Source organism: Antennarius striatus, chromosome 1, assembly GCF_040054535.1.
Source record: "Antennarius striatus isolate MH-2024 chromosome 1, ASM4005453v1, whole genome shotgun sequence".
Classification (NCBI taxonomy): Eukaryota; Metazoa; Chordata; class Actinopteri; order Lophiiformes; family Antennariidae; genus Antennarius; species Antennarius striatus.
Window position 1 is genome coordinate 5,887,376 of NC_090776.1, and position 19,971 is coordinate 5,907,346.

At 43.7% G+C, this 19,971-nt stretch overlaps 1 protein-coding gene across 1 annotated transcript in view; it reads left to right on the forward strand.

The window, feature by feature from the left end:
* si:ch211-186j3.6 (neural-cadherin) overlaps positions 1 to 19,971 on the forward strand; it is a 593,489-nt gene that overhangs the window by 354,724 nt on the left and 218,794 nt on the right. The window contains exon 24 of the mRNA XM_068311636.1: positions 5,589 to 5,773. Coding sequence (XP_068167737.1) covers positions 5,589 to 5,773 — 185 coding nt within the window. The remainder of the gene's footprint in view (positions 1 to 5,588; positions 5,774 to 19,971) is intronic.

Here is a 19,971-nt window from a genome sequence, read left to right on the forward strand (position 1 = left end):
TGTAATCACTAGGTACATTTTAACCTCTTTCTCTACAGTTGATATATTTGTAATTTATGATTTTCAGAACGTTTAATCACAGACATATCCATTTATACAACAAAAAGGTGAACTACTGTATGTGGGCTGTTCAGCGAAGATTGATGTCAGAGTGAAATTCCTAATGATTACTTGGTCCTACCCCAACTTTTTTTTTAAGTTAGTCATTATTTATGCAGCACTTGCCTAATAGGATAAAACAAAGCAGTCACTTCATTTTATATTTAAAAAGTCAAAAGTCGGTCTCTGTGTAGCATCATTATGTTATGTGTGGCCGGTCTGGCCCAACTTGTAAATTAATGTCTTTCTGAGTTGTGTAATAAGGACCCTGGAGGTGATGGTTTGAGCCGAGCTGGCGTATTTATTCTGCACAAAATAAAGTGACACGGTCACAAATTGTGCGCACAAAGCGGGACAGAGCACAGCAATCTTCCTCCGTCATTGCCAGAACGTGACTTAACAAATATCATAGAAAATATACACAATTAAACCTATTACACCTACTGTAATAATCACACTAAACAACAAAACAGGAAATATAACGAAAATACACAAAACAAAATACAATCAATCAAACATTCATAAAATGCTGCATAAAAATGAGGAAACAACCACATACCTGCACAAAATGAAGTGACACGGTCACAAATTGTGCACACAAAGCGGGACAGAGCACAGCAATCTCCAGCACAGGAAATGTCATAATAACAATTGCCTCGGTGGCCCTGAATTTTTCTCACGAAATACACATTCTCTAAACATTGACCAAACACTTCACTCGTGACAAAAACAAAACTTAATATAACTAAAACTCAATAATATCAAACCAAATTCTTACTTTTTAACACTTAATCTTCATTCGTACAACTTTTTATACTATATACAACACAGGAGCACTTCACAAACTCACCTTCCTTCGTCATCACCAGAACGTGACTGAGGAAGGAGCATCCCCAGAAGTGACATCACGGGTCAAAGGTAAATGGAGACCCCAAGAGAAAAGCTTGATACAGTGGTACCTCTACTTACGAATGTCTCTACGTACGACATTTTCTACTTACGAAATTTCTCAGCAGGAAAATATTGCCTCTAGTTACGAAAGAATTTTCGACTTACATAAGGTAAACATACAGTATCAGCTGATACTCGCAGCTCCAACAGGTTCCTGAACGCAACATTCTCATAGCTGCTCTGCCATTGGCTATTACCTAGTGTCTTCCTGGCATCCCATTGGCTAAGAGGGACCTCTGTGGAGCTAGATCGGTGTTTATGCAGGGTCCTCGTCATTCGGCTCTCGACCCATGAGGTGTTCTGATAGTTTTGCGCAAATATACTGTATTAACTTTTTGAGTATTCGCTATGGACCCCAAGAAAGTGACGGAGAAAAGAGATGTTTTGTCCATACAAACAATGCAAGAGATAATAGAAAAGCATGACAAAGGGACACGTTTGGTTGATCTCGCCAAAGAATATGGCTGTAATGCATCTACAATTGCCACATTATTAAAACAAAAGGAAGTTTGAGGAGTTAAAGGTATTGCATGGGTGTTTGGAGAAGTTCAAAAGGAGGGGGGCATGTCATGAATTGACACAATGTGTCAAACGTACACAGTGATTCGTGGATGTTCAGCAAAAACACCCGACACATCGGGTCAGGTGTTTTGTCTTGACCTCCGTCTCCACCGAACCCATGAGACCAACTCACCGAACCCCTAGGGTTCGATCGAACCCAGGTTAAGAACCACTGGTCTAAGATGATCTTCAGCCCGACTCCTAACTCTTGAGGAGTACAACTTTTGGAGGGAGGGCAGGGAGGTCCCAGTAATCTTCTCAGCAGACCTGATTGTCCTGTGCAGTCTTTTCCTGTCCCTCTGGGTGGCAGCACCGAACCAGACTGTGATGGAGGAACACAGGACCAATTCAATGACCGCCCATGTAAAACAGGACCAACACCTCCTGTGGCAGACCGTGCTTCCTCAGCTGCCTGAGAACGTACTGTACATCCTCTGCTGGGCCTTCTTGAGGATGCAGCTGATGTGATGAGTCCATTTCAGGTCCCGACTTGAAGCTCTCCACAGAGTCCACAGGGCTATCGGCGATGGTGAGGGGGAGCAGAGGGGAGGGGAACTTCCAGAAGTCCACTGTCATCTCCACAGTCTTGAGCATGTTCAGCTCCAGGTTGTTACGACTACACCAGTCCACTCGCTGTCTCACCTCCTGCCGGTATGCAGACTCATCAACGTCCTGGATGAGTCCCATCACAGTTGTGTCGTCTGCGAACTTCAGGAGTTTGACAGCTGGGTGCGATGATGTGCAGTCGTTGGTGTAGAGGGAGAAGAGCAGCAGAGAGAGGACGCAACCCTGAGGGGCGCTGGTGCTGACTGTCCAAGTGTCTGAGGTGATCGCCCTCAGCCTCACCTGCTGTGTCGTCTGTCAGGAAGCTGGTGATCCACTGACACATGACAGAGGGGACTGTGAGCTGGTGAAGTTTGGAGGAGAGCAGTTCAGGGACAACGGTGTTGAACACCGAGCTAAAGTCTATGAACAGGATCCTTGCATATGTCCCTTGGTGGTCGAGATGATCCAGGATGAAATGAAGTCACATGTTGACTGCATCATCCACTGACCTGTTTGCCCAATAGGCAAACTGCAAGGGGTCCAGCAAGGGTCCTGTGATATCCTTCAGGTGGGTCAACATGAGGCGTTCAAAGGACTTAATGATCACGGATGTCAGAGCGACAGGGATGATGGTGGAGCGCTTGAAGCAGGAGGGTACCTCACACAGCTGGAGGGATCTGTTGAAGATCTGTGTGAAGACTGGAGCCAGCTGATCCACACAGACCTTGAGGCAGGAGGGGGAGACACCATCAGGGCATGGCGCCTTCCCGATCTTCTGTCTGTGGAACTGCCGGCTCACCTCCTGGACGGTCACACTGAGGGGGGTTGGGGGTGGGACGGGCAGGGGGTGTGAAGGGGATGGGGTGCAGACAGTCTTTGATGAGGGGAGTGAAGGTGTGAATCTGGGCTGTAGATAGTGGAATGGGGTGGTGGGTGTGAGGTCCTTTTCAAACTTACAGTAGAATCTGTTGAGTTCGTCAGCCAGGGTTTTGTTGGTCTCAGCGGGGGGGGGGGGGGGGGGGCGTCTAGCCGGTGATGTCCTGCAGACACCCCTCACACCGATGAGGGGTTGTTGGCCGAAAAGTTTTCTTTCAGCCTTTCAGAGTAACTCTACTTAACTACTCTGATCTCCTTTGTCAGTGTGCTCCTGGTCTGCCGGTACAGAGCCCTGTCCCCTGATCTGTGGGCCTCCTCCTTAGCTAAGCGCAGTTGTCTCAGCTTGGCTGTGAACCATGGCTTGTTGTTGCTGTATGTGCGGAAGGTCTTGGTTGGCACACACAGGTCCTCACAAAAGCTAATGTAGGCTGTCACAGTGTCTATGTAATCATCCAGGTTGTCCGTAGCAGCTTCAAAAACATTCCAATCGGTGCAGTCAAAACATTCCTCTAGTTCCTGCTTTGCCTCGTTGGTCCATTTCTTCACCGTTTTCACCACAGGCCGAGATGTTCTCAGTCTCTGCCTGTAGGCTGGGATGAGATGGACGAGGCAGTGATTAGAGTGTCCCAAAGCTGCCCGGGGGACCAAGCGATAAGCATCCTTAATTACACTGTAGCAGTGTTCCAACGTGTTATTGTCCCTCGTCGGACAGGTGACATGTTGTCTGTATTTAGAGAGCTCGTTGTTTAATTTTGCTCTGTTAAAGTCCCCCAGGATGATTAAAAATGAGTCCGGGTGTGTTTTTTCAATGTTTGTAAGTTGTTCCGCTAATGTTTGGAGTGCGTCATCCACATTAGCTTGCGGTGGAATATAAACACAGACGAACACGAAGGTGGAGAACTCCCGCGGAGAATAAAAAGGCTTGCAGTTGATAAAGAATGTCTCAATGTTCGGTCCACAGAATCTGCTGAGAACTGTGACATCTTTACACCAACGTTCGTTAATGTAGAAGCATATTCCACCGCCCTTGGTTTTCCCCGACAGCTCCTTGACGAGGTCCGCTCTGTGAAGTTGAAAGTCTGGTAGATGCAGAGCGCCGTCAGGGATCGATTCACTGAGCCAAGTTTCAGTGAAACACAGGGCAGTGGAACGTGCAAAATCCTTATTATTCCCGCAGAGGAGGTGCAGCTAGTCCAGTTTGTTGGGCAATGAGCGGAGATTTGCCAGATGTATTGATGGCAGCGGGGTCCTGAATCCCTGCTGGCGGAGTCTCACCAGCACGCCAGCTCTCTTACCCCTAATTTGACATATTATACACACACACACACACACACATACAATACAATATTTCACTGTTAAAAGGGTCCTGTTATGAGAAACACATTTTTTTCAAGTCCCTACATATACATAGTGGATCCCCCTAACCCTACCAAATCCTAGAATCTGGAAAACAAACGCTCACTGCATCAATAGATATAAGAAAAAATGCTAAATGTATGGCCAAACAGCTCCATTTTATCACAACCCCATACCTGGCATTATTTGCGGTGTGATTGATGGAGTAATTGAACTATCCTGAGTCATGTTTGATTGTCCACCCGGATAAGGCCATGTCTACTGTCTGTAATCATCTCCCATGTCCACTGATTTTTATCCAATGTGCTAACACTGTGTTTTTCTCCAAAAAAATCCTCCACATCTTATCGTGTTTACACAATGAGCCCCGAGTTATTTTTTTTAAACTTTTTTAATTGAATCTGATCCCTGCAGGTAAATTAGTGGCAAGCATATCAAGCATATATATGTGTGTATAGGCCCTGATTACACAAACACACACAGGGGACCTGTACTCATGTAGGGGAGGTAGAGTGTCGGGCAGCTCCTTTGTGGTGCGCCCAGATGAGCAACTTGTAAGGGGGGAGGTGCCTGGCTCAAGGGCACCTCGGCAGTGCTCCGGAGGTGAGCTGACACCTCCCACTATTAGCTCATCTCTGGGTGTTTTTTTGGGGGGGACGGAAATCGAACCACCAATCTCTGAACATTGGACGACCCGCTCTACTACGCGCTCTACCACTGAGCCACTGGGCAGCAGTGGCTCAGTGATTGAGCTCCAGGCTTAGTGCAGAAAAATCAACAGTTATATCATGAAAAACAAAAGAAAAATAAGAGCAAAATATGCAGGTAGCAAAGTTACTGAAAGTTAAAAAAAGTTCTAGACTATCGCGAAACACTGGTAGCGTGCGTACGTTCACATGGCACATGTAAACAAAATGCCTGTGAATGCGGGGGGAGGGTGTTGATAGAGAGAATATAGTTAAAATCACTTCAGAACGGAAGTGATTATAACTATATTCAATCAAAGATATTGAGGCCCACAGATCATTTTGTGGCACATTTCAAATACAGTGTAGTTGGACATCTGGCAGCTGAGTGACATGATTTTTTTTTTAAAAAGTATAATGTGGGACATTTAAGTCAATTATAAGCCAGCAGTTTATTTGTTTGTTTTTCAATGTGTCATTATCAGGTCTTTATATATTGTGTTTTGTTCTCAGTTACTTCATCCTGAACAAGCGAACAGGTTTTCTGATCATCAAGGAGAACACCCCACCAGGCACCTACCAGTTTTCGGTCCGTGTGTCTGATGGAGTTTGGCCAGATGCCGTCTCCACTGTCACTGTGCATGTGAGGGAGCTTCAAGACGAGGCCATCTACAACTCAGGGTCTCTCCGCCTGACAGGTACGATTTACACCACAGAAAAATCCTCCTTGGTCTGTTTCTGGGTGTACGCTGACTTTAGGTTGACGGCTTTTGATGTCTGAATTATGATTTGTATCTTGCTGTAATACACAATCATGGCAACAAAGCTTATTTCCCCTTTCTCCTTGTAAATTATTGTGGGTTGGTCTTTTATATCAGCTTTTTTTTCTGTTTTTTTTTTCTTTGCATTGTACAAAAAGAAACCTTGATCCGGGCACATTTCAACACTGCTATCTCAATGATCAATGGCCAGCTATCAAAAGTTCAGTTTTGTAATTGGATGATAATAAGTTTCCTAAAAAGTCGCATTGAAGTGTAAGAATGCCTTGCTGAACATGGTCATTATTTCAACCACTGCATTCATGTAATATGAGTGTACACTGATTGCTGTTTACCCTAGTTGTTTAAAATGTGGGGCGGCATGGCGCCTAATGCTGCCTAACCCCTGTCTTAAGCCCCTAGTCGAATGGAATTGACTCCAGCACCCCACAATAGTGAATCAAGTTGGTATAAAGAAATTAATTAATTAATGTTTTCAATGTTTCAGACTTGTTTAGACTTATGAAAAGATTACAACTGTTATGAATTCCTCTCCCCTGACTCACAGATTCCAGTAGTTGCCGGTGCACACAAAGAAAATACTGTACTTTTCCATTACAAACCCTGGTAAAAATAATTAGCTGAGAGGTTTTGCTCAGCCAGCACATTCCACTCACATTCTGAGCAGTGTCCGTCATTACCTGATGTACACAGAGCATTGGCTGTCTGCTTAGAATTAAATTTGCCTTAGAGACAATGGACATGGCTGAAGGGTTTTTATGATTTTGGAGATTATAGAAGCAGAGGAGGAGGCCAGAGTGTGCCCACAGAGAGAGCATAGAAAGCGAGAAAGAATGGAGGGATAAGGTGGAACAGAGAGCCAAGCCTCGTACGTGTACATGTAGATAAAGGTATTTTCTCCTCATTCTGAAAACATGGATGACATGAATTTATCAGCACCAACGCCAAAGATAGTATAGTGATGAACAGCTGTTGCTCACATTTTAATATGTGTGCAAAGAAAATGAATCCATTTGCAAAATATATATTAACAAAATATGTGTGAGATCAATGGAAAGGATGAAAATGAAAGCAAGTGCTCCCATTTTTAGTGTTTCTTTTTCTGATTGGGTCTTGTATCTTTTCTTGATTTTAATTAGAATAATAAGGTTAGGTTTGCCAACAGCCAATCCCTGTGGGGCAGCCACTTGATTGTGAATGTAGGTACACTGTCATCAAAGGGCTGTTAGCTGCAGGGTGTATTGATTTATTAGGTCATGGCACAAGGAGTTGAATTGAGGATGAGAAAGCGCCTGTGTCAGCTCCTGCTGTTATGAGTGTCAGAGTCAGTCTCGTAATCTGGAGGTAAGACATGGGGGGAATTCACCGAACATGTAACTTCCAACTTTCAACATAGCCGAATATAAAGTATTAATGACTTGGAGGTCATACTGTGCTTGCGTGGGTGTGTGCATTCTACTTGGTGCATTATTTACACCCTCCTTGACATTTCAAATTGCATTTAAAGACAAATGTGGACAGCAGTAAGGACACACAAAGGAGGTGTCAGTACTGACAATAATTTTTTTTATCATATAAAAAAAAATCCTTGAAATGTCCACATAACTTTAGCTTAAAGTGAAATGCATCATTCTCACAATGAAAACACAAGTGCACACATTGCATTCAGCAGACTTTGTATTAAGTGATCAAGGGAGGAGGATTTTATTAACCACCAGATTCCAGCAGATTTTAATTTACCGGAAGACGTCCATCCATCCATTCATCTTCAACCGCTTAGCCGGAGCTGGGTCGTGAGGGCAACAGTCTCAGGAGGGATGCCCGTACTTCACTCTCCCCAGACACCTCTTCCAGCTCATCCAGGTGGGATCCCCTGGCGTTCTCAGGCCAGCCAAGAGTTCTAGTCCCTCCAGCATGTCCCAGGTCTTCCCTGAGTTCTCCTCCTAATAGGACAACACCTCCCCAAGGAGGCGTCCAGGAGGCATTCAGAACAGGATGCCGAAGCTGCACCGATTCGTCTGTCAATCTCACGTTCCATCCTTCCCTCAGTCGTGAACACGACCCAAGATACTTAAACTCCTCCACATCTCCTCAATCTCACTACCATGTTTTACACAGATGACAGAGACTTGGGTACTCAGGGCGAATATCATCCAACCCTGGTGCTTTGCCACCAAGGAGTTTGGCAGCCAACTCAGTGACTTCAGCTTGGGTGATGGACGAGTCCACCTCTGAGACCTCAGGCTCTGCTTCCTCTGTGTAGGACATGGTAGCGGGATTGAGGAGATCTTCAAAGTACTCTTTCCACTGCCCAACAATATCCTCAGTCAAGGTCAGCAGCTCTCTGCCTCTACTTTAAACATGGTTGACTGTGCACCGCTTTCCCCTCCTGAGACGTCAAATAGTTTACCATAATTTCTTAGAGGCTGACCGATAGTGCTCCTCCATGGAATCCCCGAAAACCTTCCAGACCCGAGTTTTTGCCGCAGCAGCTACTCGGGTTGCAGTACACCTGGCCTACCTGTACCTGTCAGCTGCCTTCGGAGTCCTACGATTCAGCAAGATTTGGTAGGTCTCCTTCTTCAGCTTGACGGCATTCCTTACTTTCGGTGTCCATCACTTGGTTTGGGGATTACCCCCACAACAGGCACCAGAAACCTTGCGATCCACAGCTCCAAGCAGCCACTTCGACAATGGAGGTGGAGAATATGGTCCACTCTGACTTAATGTCCCCAGCCACTTGAGGGATCAGAGAGAAGGTCTCCCGGAGGTGGGAGACAACAACTTTACTGACTGAAGGTTCTGCCAGACGTTCCCAACAGACTCAAAACGCGTTTTGGCCTGCCAAGTCTTTCTAGTCCCCTGTTCTGCTCAGCGAATCCAGCTTACCACCAGGTGATGATCGGTTGACAGCTTTCTCCGTCTCTTCACCCAAGTGTCCAACACATGCAGTCGGAGGTTTGATGACGTGACAACAAAGTCGATCATCAACCTCCGGCCTAGGGTTTCCTGGTGCTATGTGCACTTATGGACATCCCTGTGACTGAACAAGGTCTTTGTTATGCACAAACTGTGACTAGCACAGCAGTTCAACAACAGAACACCACTCATGACCGGCAGTGCATACATGTTGATGGCTCGGACCTTGTTCTTGTCATTCAGCTGACTTCTCAGGACTTGCCTCACTCTCTGGAGGTATTTGGCTGTGGATGACTTCCTTGTGGCCTTCTCATGATTGCCATTAGCCTGTGGGATTCCAAGGTATTTGTAGCTGTCCTTGATGTCTTTTATCCTGCCCCCTGGTAGGTCAACCCCTTCAGTTCTGATCATCTTGCCTCTTCTTGATACCATTCAGCCACATTTGTCTAATCCGACATCCCTATGTCTTCGCTGTAGATCCTGGTGGTGTGGATCAGTGAGTCAATTTCTCGCTCATTCCTGGCATACAGCTTGATGTCATCCATGTAGAGGAGATGACTGATTGTTGTCCTGCTTCGGAATCGGTATCCATAGCCACTCTTTGTGATGATGTGACTGAGGGGGTTCAGGCCTATGCAGAACAACAGTGGTGATAGTGCATCCCCTTGGTATATGCCGCACTTGATGTTAACTTGGGCAATTGGCTTGGAGTTAGTCTCCAGGGTTGTCTTCCGCTTTCGTATTGAGTTCTTGATGAAGGCTCCTAGTGTCCTGTTGATCTTATACAGTTTCAGACATTCCAGTATCCACGTGTGTGGCACTGAATCCATAGGCTTTCTGGTAATCTATCCAGGCGGTGCACAAGTTGGTCTGCCTATTCTTACAGTCTCTGTGTACTGCTCTGTCCACCAGTAGCTGGTGCTTGGCTCCCCTGGTGTTACTACCAACTCCTTTCTGTTCCCCGCTCATATATTGATCCATGTGCCTACTCATCTTAGCCGTCATGATGCCTGACAGATACCTGAGATAGCTTATTGGCCAGTAGTTGGATGGGGTAGATTCCTTCTGTGGGTCTTTCATGATCAGGACTGTCCTGCCTTCAGTCAACCATTCTGGGTGTGTCCCATCCCTTAGCAGCTGGTTCGTCTGTCCTGCTAGACGCTCATGGAGTGCTGTCAGCTTCTTTAGCCAGTATGTATGGATCATATCCGGGCACGGTGCTGACCAACTCTTCATCATTGACACTCTTTTTTGGATGTCTGCCATTGAGATGGTTACTGGTTCTTGTTCTGGGAGGCAGCTGTGGTCAGTCCTCAGGTCCGCTAGCCACTGGGCATCGGTGTTGTGTGATGCTTCTCTTTCCCATATGCCCTTCCAGTATTTCTCCACCTCAGCTCTTGGTGGGTACACCTTTGCTGGTTGAGTGAAGGTCTTGTTTATTCTCCTGGCCTCTATCTCCTTGGTGTATCTCTTCAGTCGGGTAGCCAGAGCCATTAGTCTCTGTTTAGCAGTTTCGAGTGCCCTGTGCCCTGTGTTGATCTTATATCCCAGCATGTTGAGGGTTACCATTGCTGTACTGTGGATCAGCTTGTTGGTCTCAGTTATGTTCCCTGTGGGGATGGTTCTTATTGCAGCATTCACATCTTCTAGCAGATCTTCTGAAGGTACTTGACAACTTAGCTTAACTCGGTATTTGTCTGAGGCTCCAGGTTTCCATTTGGGTCACGATCATCCTTCTCAGGTCAGCAGCTCTTGTATTGAGGTTGTCTATGTCTCTTGGGGCTTGGTACCCAATCTCGGATTCGGGGGGGGGGGGGGGTAGGCTAGTATAGCATTAAGGGTCTTGCCTATATATATATATATATATATATATATATATATATATATATACAGTGATACCTCTGTACTCGACCATAATCTGTTCTGAGGTGGTGGTTGAGCACCGATTTGTTCGACCACCGAAACCAATTTTCCCATAAGAAATAATGGAAAGTATTTTAATCCGTTCTTACCATTTAGAAAAATACCTAAAATATTATAAGAACGTGTATCTAAACAACAATGAATACGTAAATGTGCACAAGCAGTACATGATAAAGATAAAGCATTATAAACCATTTTGTATAATTTACTTTACGTTTTAGAGAGTGGTTGATGGCACTAGCGTCATCATGGAAGGGGAATCCCTTCCATGATGACGCTAGGTAACGCGCCTCCAGGGGTTTTCTCCCTTCTCTCTCTCTTCCGTGGAGGTGAATCTGGCTGGGCAGTAGCCTTCCTCTATTCTTTAAGAAGGAACCTGTCCATTGTCAGTTGCTTCTGCTTCAAGATAGTGGAAATGGCTCGTACACCACTTTCATATTTTGCTATAATTTCCGTACGTCTTTGCGTACGTAATTTGCGTACGTGTTACTCCGCTGGCGGTCTGAGTCGAACTGACGCTTACCCGCTGGCCGAGGAGCGCAGCCGAGGAGCGCGTTCGGGTCGACTCGGCTAGTCGAGTACCGAAAATCTGTTCGGGGTCCGATACATGTTCTACTCGAATTTTTTGGTCGAGCACCGATTTGGTCGAGTATAGAGGCGGTCGAGTACAGAGGTATCACTGTATATATATATATATATATATATATATATATATATATATATATATATATATATATATATATATAATCAAAAAGGAACTGAGATAGGGGAAAAAAGGAAAAAAAAAAATTTATAAAAATAATTTTAAAAAAAACAACACCAACGTCAAATTTTCTTGACCTTTTTTCAATAATTTAGGAGAAGTCCAGTCTTATAGGTTTGATATCATCAGTCCATTTTCTCCAAATTTTGTAAAATCTGTCCTCTCGGACTTTGAGGGAGTATGACAGCCGTTCCATTATATAAATTTCATAAATACTATCAACCCATTCATCTCTAGTGAGTACAAGGGGTTTCAGCCAGTTTCTTGTGATAACTTTTTTGCTTCCAGCTAGAAGAATTTGAAACAACTTTTTAACGTTATTTTTCCATCCGTCAAGTTGAATGTCTCCCATCTAAACTGCAACAATGGTAAAAGGGATACTGACTCCAAATATATTGTTAATATATTTGTGGATTTCCTGCCGGTAAGGCACGATGACTGGACAGTTCCAGAAAACATGATAGTGATCAGCATTATCTCTCCCACATTGTCTCCAGCAGCTGGAACCCCCTCCCACTTGTCTCTTTTGTAAGGGTGTAATAAAAAACCTAGAAACATTCTTCCAACAGAATTCACGCCATGTTGTCGAGCATATTGAAGTCCATTGCATGAGACATATTCTGTTCCAAGCATCATCTGTTATAATAAAATTTCCTTCTTTTTCCCACTTTTCTTTTATATACCAGGTATTTTTGGATTTAGGATGAAGTATTACTTTATATAGTTTAGAGATAATGTTAATACATGGAGATTCTGATACTGACGAAATAAATTTCAGGATTCCCGTTTCTGTTTTATATAAATTTGGTCTCAGGTTTTGGTTAAAATAGTTTCTAACTTGAAGGTATCTATAGAAATTAGGGTTGAGCCAGATACTCGTTTCATACGAGTATCTGGTACGGATAATGCATCTTTGACGAATAAAAGTACGATACAAATAAAACCAGTTAATACTTGTGACTGGACTGAAGGAAAATCATCCTGACTGTTTTCACGCTCTGTGATTGGCCAGTCACATATAATTCTCGCCCCTCCCTCCAGACTGAAGTTAGAGAGGAGTTTGTCGCGGGCTACGTTGTCTCGGTAACCTATGCTGAACACCTAACCTACTCCGGAGCAGGATAAGTTCAGGAAAAGAGCTCAGCAGGTATAACAGCCCCACCTACTTACCAATCAGTTCTTTTGGAAAATGGGCTGTCCGTGTTATGAGAACCCGGTGGATCTTGGTGCACAGCTTGTGCGAAGAGCGCTCAGGCGTGAGAGAATATTTAGAGATCGCGGTAATCCGTTGGAATTGCCTGAACAATCACTGTATGAAAGGTACAGGTTTTGGGGAGAGGGGTTACATTACATCTGTCAGCTGCTGGAGCCTTCCATTAGTAATGTAACGCACCGCAACCACGCGCTGACAGTCCCGCAGACAGTATGCACTGCACTGAGGTTTTTTGCAAGTTAATGTATTTCTTAGTGATGTTCGTAATTATTATGATGTCCTTAAATCCCTCGTTGGATGGGTTACAAGCAAGCCACAGATAAAATGCCATTGATCAATTATTTGTTTAAGTAAATCCTGGATTCATTCATTCATTCATAGGTACTTTTATGTATTCTGTTGGCGATGCCGGAAACCTCGGGAAGAACACAGTATGTAGAGGTATTCATAAAGTTGCGGGGGCTAAAATCACATGCCATAACGAAAAAAGTCGTACACACATACATTTTTTGAACACACAAATGTTACTGTAGTCAGATATACGGTACAAGTGCAGTCATAGTGGGGAAGTAATATTATAATGGAACTAACTTCCGCATTGACACAGTCTGCAATGTTTTGCCGGCGATCCTTGCGCCGTTTGGCAGCTGCAACTGTGTTGCTTTTTGCCTGGATTATTGATTTGTATTGCTCATATTTATTAATTATTATTGTTTGAAATATGCGGCTCAGGCCGGTTTGTTGCATGTTTGCGATTGGTCGCATGCAGCAACTCCGCCCTTTTCATGTGAGCGCGTACAGATCTAGACTGGACAAGCCTGGATTGAATTAGTGAGTTGATAGCCGACTTTATGGTACCGAAAATCCGGAGGGCGGATGTCTCGGTAAGTGAAGCCAGATAAGTAAGAGGAATCCCGGCTAGGTTCATCTAACTTTATGGTACAGGCCTCTGGTGAAATTTCTTGTTGTTGTTTTTTATTGTTGCACGTACACGTGCATTTAACTACCGCCTCCACTTGTCTTTCTTTTACCTGTTTGTTCTAAGCTCTGTTCAAATTAATAATTCTATACTTCATAAATATTTTAACTGAGACATAGCGCACACACACACACACACACACACACACACACACCGCAATCAACATTGTTTAACTTCACGTGAAAAAAAAGGCGAGAACATTAAAAATGCTAAAAATAAATAATTGAAAAAAAACAGTTTGATTAAAAAAAAAATTAAACTGAAAAAGAAGAAAAAGAATTAAAGGTTTTGTTAAGTATGACAATTCTTGTTCATGCATACTTCGTAGTTGATAATTTCCTATTGCATGCACTTCATTAATGTATTTTGTGTTTACTCGTTCTATATATAGTTCCTTTACTATTGTGATCAAAAGCGTTGAATCTCAATTCTGAGGCTCTTCAGTAAATAGTCATTCATATACTTAAGAATATTCATGTTCTGACTCAGTTCCATAAAAAAAACTGTAAATAGTTCTCTTACTTTTGTGATCAAAAACATTGATTTGAATCTCAATTTAAAGGCTTTTCTGTAAATAGTTTTAAAATAAACAATAAATATAGTAACTTGTGATCAATACATATCAATTTTACACTTAAAATAATGTAGTGATTTAAGCCCCACCCATTTCCGGTCAAACCACACCCACTTCTGGTTTAAGCCCCGCCCATTCCAAGTACAGCTACGGATACAGATAATCTAATTGCTTGAACAGATACAGATAGTGGTGTACTTGCTCATCCCTAATAGAAATATTTTTGTTCAAGGTCGTATCTTTTCTGTAGGTATTCGAAGCTATGGAATGTCCCCTCCTTAATAAATGAAAGATAAGTTGTTAGATCTTTAGCAGCCCAATTTTTAAATTCTGCTATCACATCTGTTCGGAATGAATACAGTGTCATAAGTACACCATCGTAACAGTTTAATGGAGTATTTACATCGCAAGTTTTCAGTTTCCTGCCAGGTACTTAATAATATATGTAGCCAGGGGTTACTTATGTTCAGCTTTTTCTTTAGATAGATAGATAGATAGATAGATAGATAGATAGATAGATAGATAGATAGATAGATAGATAGATAGATAGATAGATAGATAGATAGATACTTTATTAATCCCGGAGGAAATTGCATATATCCACTGCTCAGGCATTAAATAACAAATAATACTGGATAAACACCAGGAGAAAAGGAAACATTGACATCACAGGACATACCACAAGACATACATTACACTAACAGACAGACACATGCAGCACTAACAGGACTTATATACTAAACTATAACTAAAATATAAACAGTATAAAATTTAAAAATATTACAGTATTAAAATATAAACAGTATAAAATAAAATCTAAACAGTATAAAATTGAATTAAAATATAAACAGTATAAAAAAATAAATAAATTATATATATATATATATATATATATATATATATATATATATATATACAACAGTATAAAATTAAATTTAAATTAAATTAAATCCATATTCAACCCCGTGCTGACCTCGCCACCTCCCCCCCGCTCCTCCTGAGAGAGTCATTGTACCCCCTGATGGCACGGGGCACGAAGGAGGACCTCAGCCTCTCTGTGGAGGCGCTGTGTGACAGCAGTCTGCCGCTGAAGGTGCTTCTCTGCTGGGAGAAGGTGGTGTGTAGGGGGTGCCTGGTGTTGTTCATGATGGCCTTAATTTTAGACATGGTCCTGCTCTCCAGAAGCGTCTCCACAGAGTCCAGGCTCAGCCCGACCACTGAGCCTGCTCTGCGGATGAGTCTGTTCAGACGGTCCATATCTCTTTTCCTGGCCCCCCCACCCCAACACACAATGGCGTATGACAGCACACTGGAGACTACGGACTGATAGAACATGAAAAGGAGCTTAGAACAGATGTTGAAGGAGGCCAGCCTCCTTAGGAAGTACATCCTGCTCTGCCCCTTCTTGTACACACAGTTGGAGTTGAGTGACCAGTCCAGTCTGCTGTCTAGCTGCAGTCCCAGGTACTTATAGTTTTCTACCACCTCCACCTCACTGCCTTTGATGATCACCGGCTGTGGAGAGGGAGGTGCCCGCCGGAAATCCAGAACCATCTCCTTTGTCTTGGAGACGTTGAGCTGGAGCTGGTTCTGTTGGCACCACTCCACGAAGTCAGCCACCAATGCCCTGTACCCCCCCTCATCACCCTCCCGGATACATGTGTAGAGGGTGAAGAGAATGGGGGATAGAACGGTCCCCTGTGGTGCCCCCGTGCTGCTGGTCACCATAGAAGACAAACAGTCCCCCATACGGACGTACTGGGGTCTGTCCGTTAGGTAGTCCGTAATCCAGCTCACGAGGTAGGGGTCCACAGCCATGGAGGTCAGTTTATCCTGCAGGAGCTGGGGCTGGATGGTGTTGAAGGCACTCGAAAAGTCGAAGAAGAGCACTCTGACGGCACAGCCCCCGGCGTCCAGGTAGGAGAGTGTGCGGTGGAGGAGGTACATGACAGCATCGTCAACCCCAACCTTGGCCTGATAGGCAAACTGGAGAGGGTCCATAGCACCCTGCACCTGTGGACGCATGAGCTCCAGGACCAGTCGCTCTAGGGTCTTCATTACGTGGGAGGTAAGAGCGACCGGTCGGTGGTCGTTGAGCTCAGTAGGGCGTCCTTTCTTGGGTACAGGGACAATGCAGGAGGTCTTCCACAGTGACGGGACCCTCCCCAGCCGCAGACTGAGGTTGAACAATCGTTGCAGGGGGTCCCCTAGTTCCGAAGCACAGGCTCGGAGGAGTCTTGGGGAGACCTTATCTGGTCCAGCCGCCTTGTAGGGACGGAGCCTCCTCAGCGTTGTCGTCACCAGGTCTGCAGTGATGATGGTCTCGGTCGTGGTGGGAGCAGGAGGTTGTGGCGAGGTTGGAAGTCCAGTGGTTGAGGTGGGGCCGTTGAGCTTCGCAGTTCTTGGAGTGGGCTCGGGAGAAGTGGCAGGGGTGGAAGGAGAGGAAGCACAGGAGGAGGGAGCATCAGTGGAGCGGTCTGTAGGGCCAGGAGAGGCCTGTAGGCCAGGAGAGGTCTGTAGGCCAGGAGAGGCCTGGGACGAGGAAAAAAAATAATGTTGTTTTGTTGTCTATCTATCTATCTATCTATCTATCTATCTATGACAAAAATAATGTTGTTTTGTAAGTAAAAAATAATGTTGTTTTGTAAGTAACAGCATTTTCTGTATTTCTAAAGTATTGATTTCATCTATTTACTTTTTTATTTTATTCATTGTTGATCTACTTTCCTTATTCAGAGTCTCTACATGGTCTCTTTGTAATTCCTTTAATTTCCCTTCTAAATTAACAAGCCTTTCTTTTCTGAGTTTCTTTTTATACAACAAGATACAGTAGCTATTGTTTTCCCTCTGAGTACTGCTTTAAGCGCATCCCAGAGAACAGATGGTGTCACCTTCCCGTTATCATTCAGCTCTAGATATGTTTTGATTTCCTTTCTGCTTTTTCCTTAATTTGTGGGTTATTTAGAAAATTGGAATTCAGGCGCCAAGGTGATGATCTTGGTTCATTATCTAAATGTATTGACATGTAGACGGGACTATGGTCAGATAAGGAAATCGGACTGATGTTACATTGTCCTATTCTGTGAAAGTCTTTGCCAAAGGTGAAAAAGTAGTCTATTGTGGAGTAAACTGCATGAGGTGAGGAGAAGTGGGTAAAATCTCAGCCGGAAAAGTACATTTCTCTCCAAACATTGACTATTCCCACTTCTTTCATCAAGGCATTGACTTTCTTACCTTTGAATTCAACTTTCTATTAGAGGAGTCTAATCTGGGATTCAATCGAATGTTGAAGTCCCCTCCACAGATTAAAGTGCCCTGGCTTTTTGTAGTCGTCATTTCAAATATGTTCTTATAAAATAACCAGTCACTTTCCGGGGGAATATAGACATTCAGGAGGTTTATTAAAACTCTGTTAGCTCTCCCAGTAACCAAAACAAATCTTCCTTCCTTATCCGTAATTTCTGACACATGTACATATTTAACTTGACCAGATATCAATAGAGTCACTCCCCTGCGGCGTCCTGATTTATGAGAAGATGAATAAATGTATTTGAAACCCATTTTATTTACCTTATTATGATCTGTATCACTTAAATGTGTTTCCTGTAGGAAAGCGATTTGAATTTCTTCTTTTTTTTTCTGGACAAATGTTTTCCCTCTTTTGATTGGACTCTGCATACCGTTGACATTAAAAGAGGCTACTTTTAAGGTTTTACCTTGCATAAGTGTAAACAAAAATCAATCTCCGTATACTACCTAGGAAATCTCCCCCTCCCTGAAGGAACTGACAGGGAGTGGACATAGAAAAGAAATACTAAACCATAAATAAAAAAACAAATAAACAGTATAAAAAAATTATGTATGACTTCTACTTCAGAGGTCTTTGCTGTGAACCCAGGTGGTTCTTAACCTGGGTTCAATTGAACCCTAGGGGTTCGGTGAGTTGCTCTCAGGGATTCGGCAGAGACGGAAGTCAAGACAAAACACCCGACACATCGTGCCGGGTGTTTTTGCCGAACATACACGAATCACTGTGTACATTTGACACCTCGTGTCAATTCGTTAGCCATCACTGGCTGCAGGTGATCATGCTACATCGATTAGCCCACCTATGCTACATTGGATTTTGCGCACTCAGTAGTTGATTTATGCCTGTCATGACGGTATGTCATCTGATTGATTTCTTAATATTTTAATTCATAGTAACTATGTTCAAGAGAAAAAGGAAGTGGCCGGACGAATATGTGCAACGTGAATTTACATGTACTGTATAACGGAACGTGATGGTAGTCAGCGTTCTGCATGATTTGCAATGTCAAGTTGAGCAACTCTAGTCTCGCACTGGCAAAAATAAAGGAACACTTACTTAAGCTGCTGGTAAAACAAAAGAAACAGACTTTGCTGTGAAAATGACATAAGAGTAGCACTTGCCAAGGTGAAGCCACGCATGTCTGAACTGGTCTCTCAATAACAACAGCAGAAGTCATACTGATTTGCAGGTAGGTAATTTATGTGAGTTCATGCACTGTCTTGGTTTTGTTCTATGAAAAAGGTGACATTAATGCACAATTCATTAAATACACCAGTAAAACATATACTTAAATTTGAAAGGAATATATATATATATATTTACTAAAGAAGGGTTCGGTGAGTTAGCATATGAAACCGGTAGGGTTCGGTACCTCCAACAAGGCTAAGAACCACTGCCCTAGAGTCTCTAGGGGAAGCCCCTGCCAGAATCCAGAAGAGGAGGCCCATTTAAAGACAGCTACACTGAAAAGTCCCCCACTGTAGTCTTACGGTTTCTAATTTAACATCTTTAGCCAGTTTGATAGAACTAAAACACTGTGGATGTGGTTTTTGTTCAGAAAACTCAGTGACATTAAAAAAGTTGTCTGTTTAGGTTCTCAGTCATCCAGGTCATGGTTATCCAAAGCTGTTTAAGTCAATCCACTGGATGTTAAGAAAGTTCTTGAAGACGTTTCGTCTCTCATCCAAGAGACTTCTTCAGTTCTGAAGGTGGCTGGTCACGTCCCACCTTATTAATCCTGTGGGGTGTGGTCAGAGCTATTAACATTCCAACGACCGTCGTTGAGACCCATCTGGCTCCTCAACGATTGTTGATGGGGTTGTCAAATGGGGGTCGTTGAAGTGTAAGTTTCACATTTGTATGCTAATGAGGGCCATAAGCCTGAGACACATCACCTGGTTTAATCTGCTGAGACAATCTTTATTGGGAGTTTCGAAAGAACCAGATTGTAAATGGGCGAAAGGTGATGTCGCAGTCCACCCCCATTGTTCACAGATGGCTTCCCCACTTTGACGTGGTTGGTTTCCTTCACTCCACTTTCAAACCATATATCTTCCCTGTCCAAGATCTGAATGTCGGTATCCTGAAATAAGTGTCCCTCTTCCTTGAGGTGAAGGAAGACTGCTGAGTCCTGTCCTGATGAGATGGCTCTTCTGTGTTCAGCCATGTGCCTGTGTAGTGGTTGTTCGGTTTCCCCTATGTAAACATCTGAGCATTCCTCGTATTTAACTGCATACACCAGATTGCTCTTCTGACTGCGGGGTGTGGGGTCTTTTGGATTGACCAGTCTTTGTTGGAGGGTGATGCCTGGCTTAAAAAACACAGGAACCTTGTGTTTGTTGAAGATACTCCTCAGCTTTTCAGACACTCTGTGAGCGGTAGAGACCGCTCTGTCCATCTCCGTTCCGCGCACCTCTCTCCCTCGCCCAGGAAAGC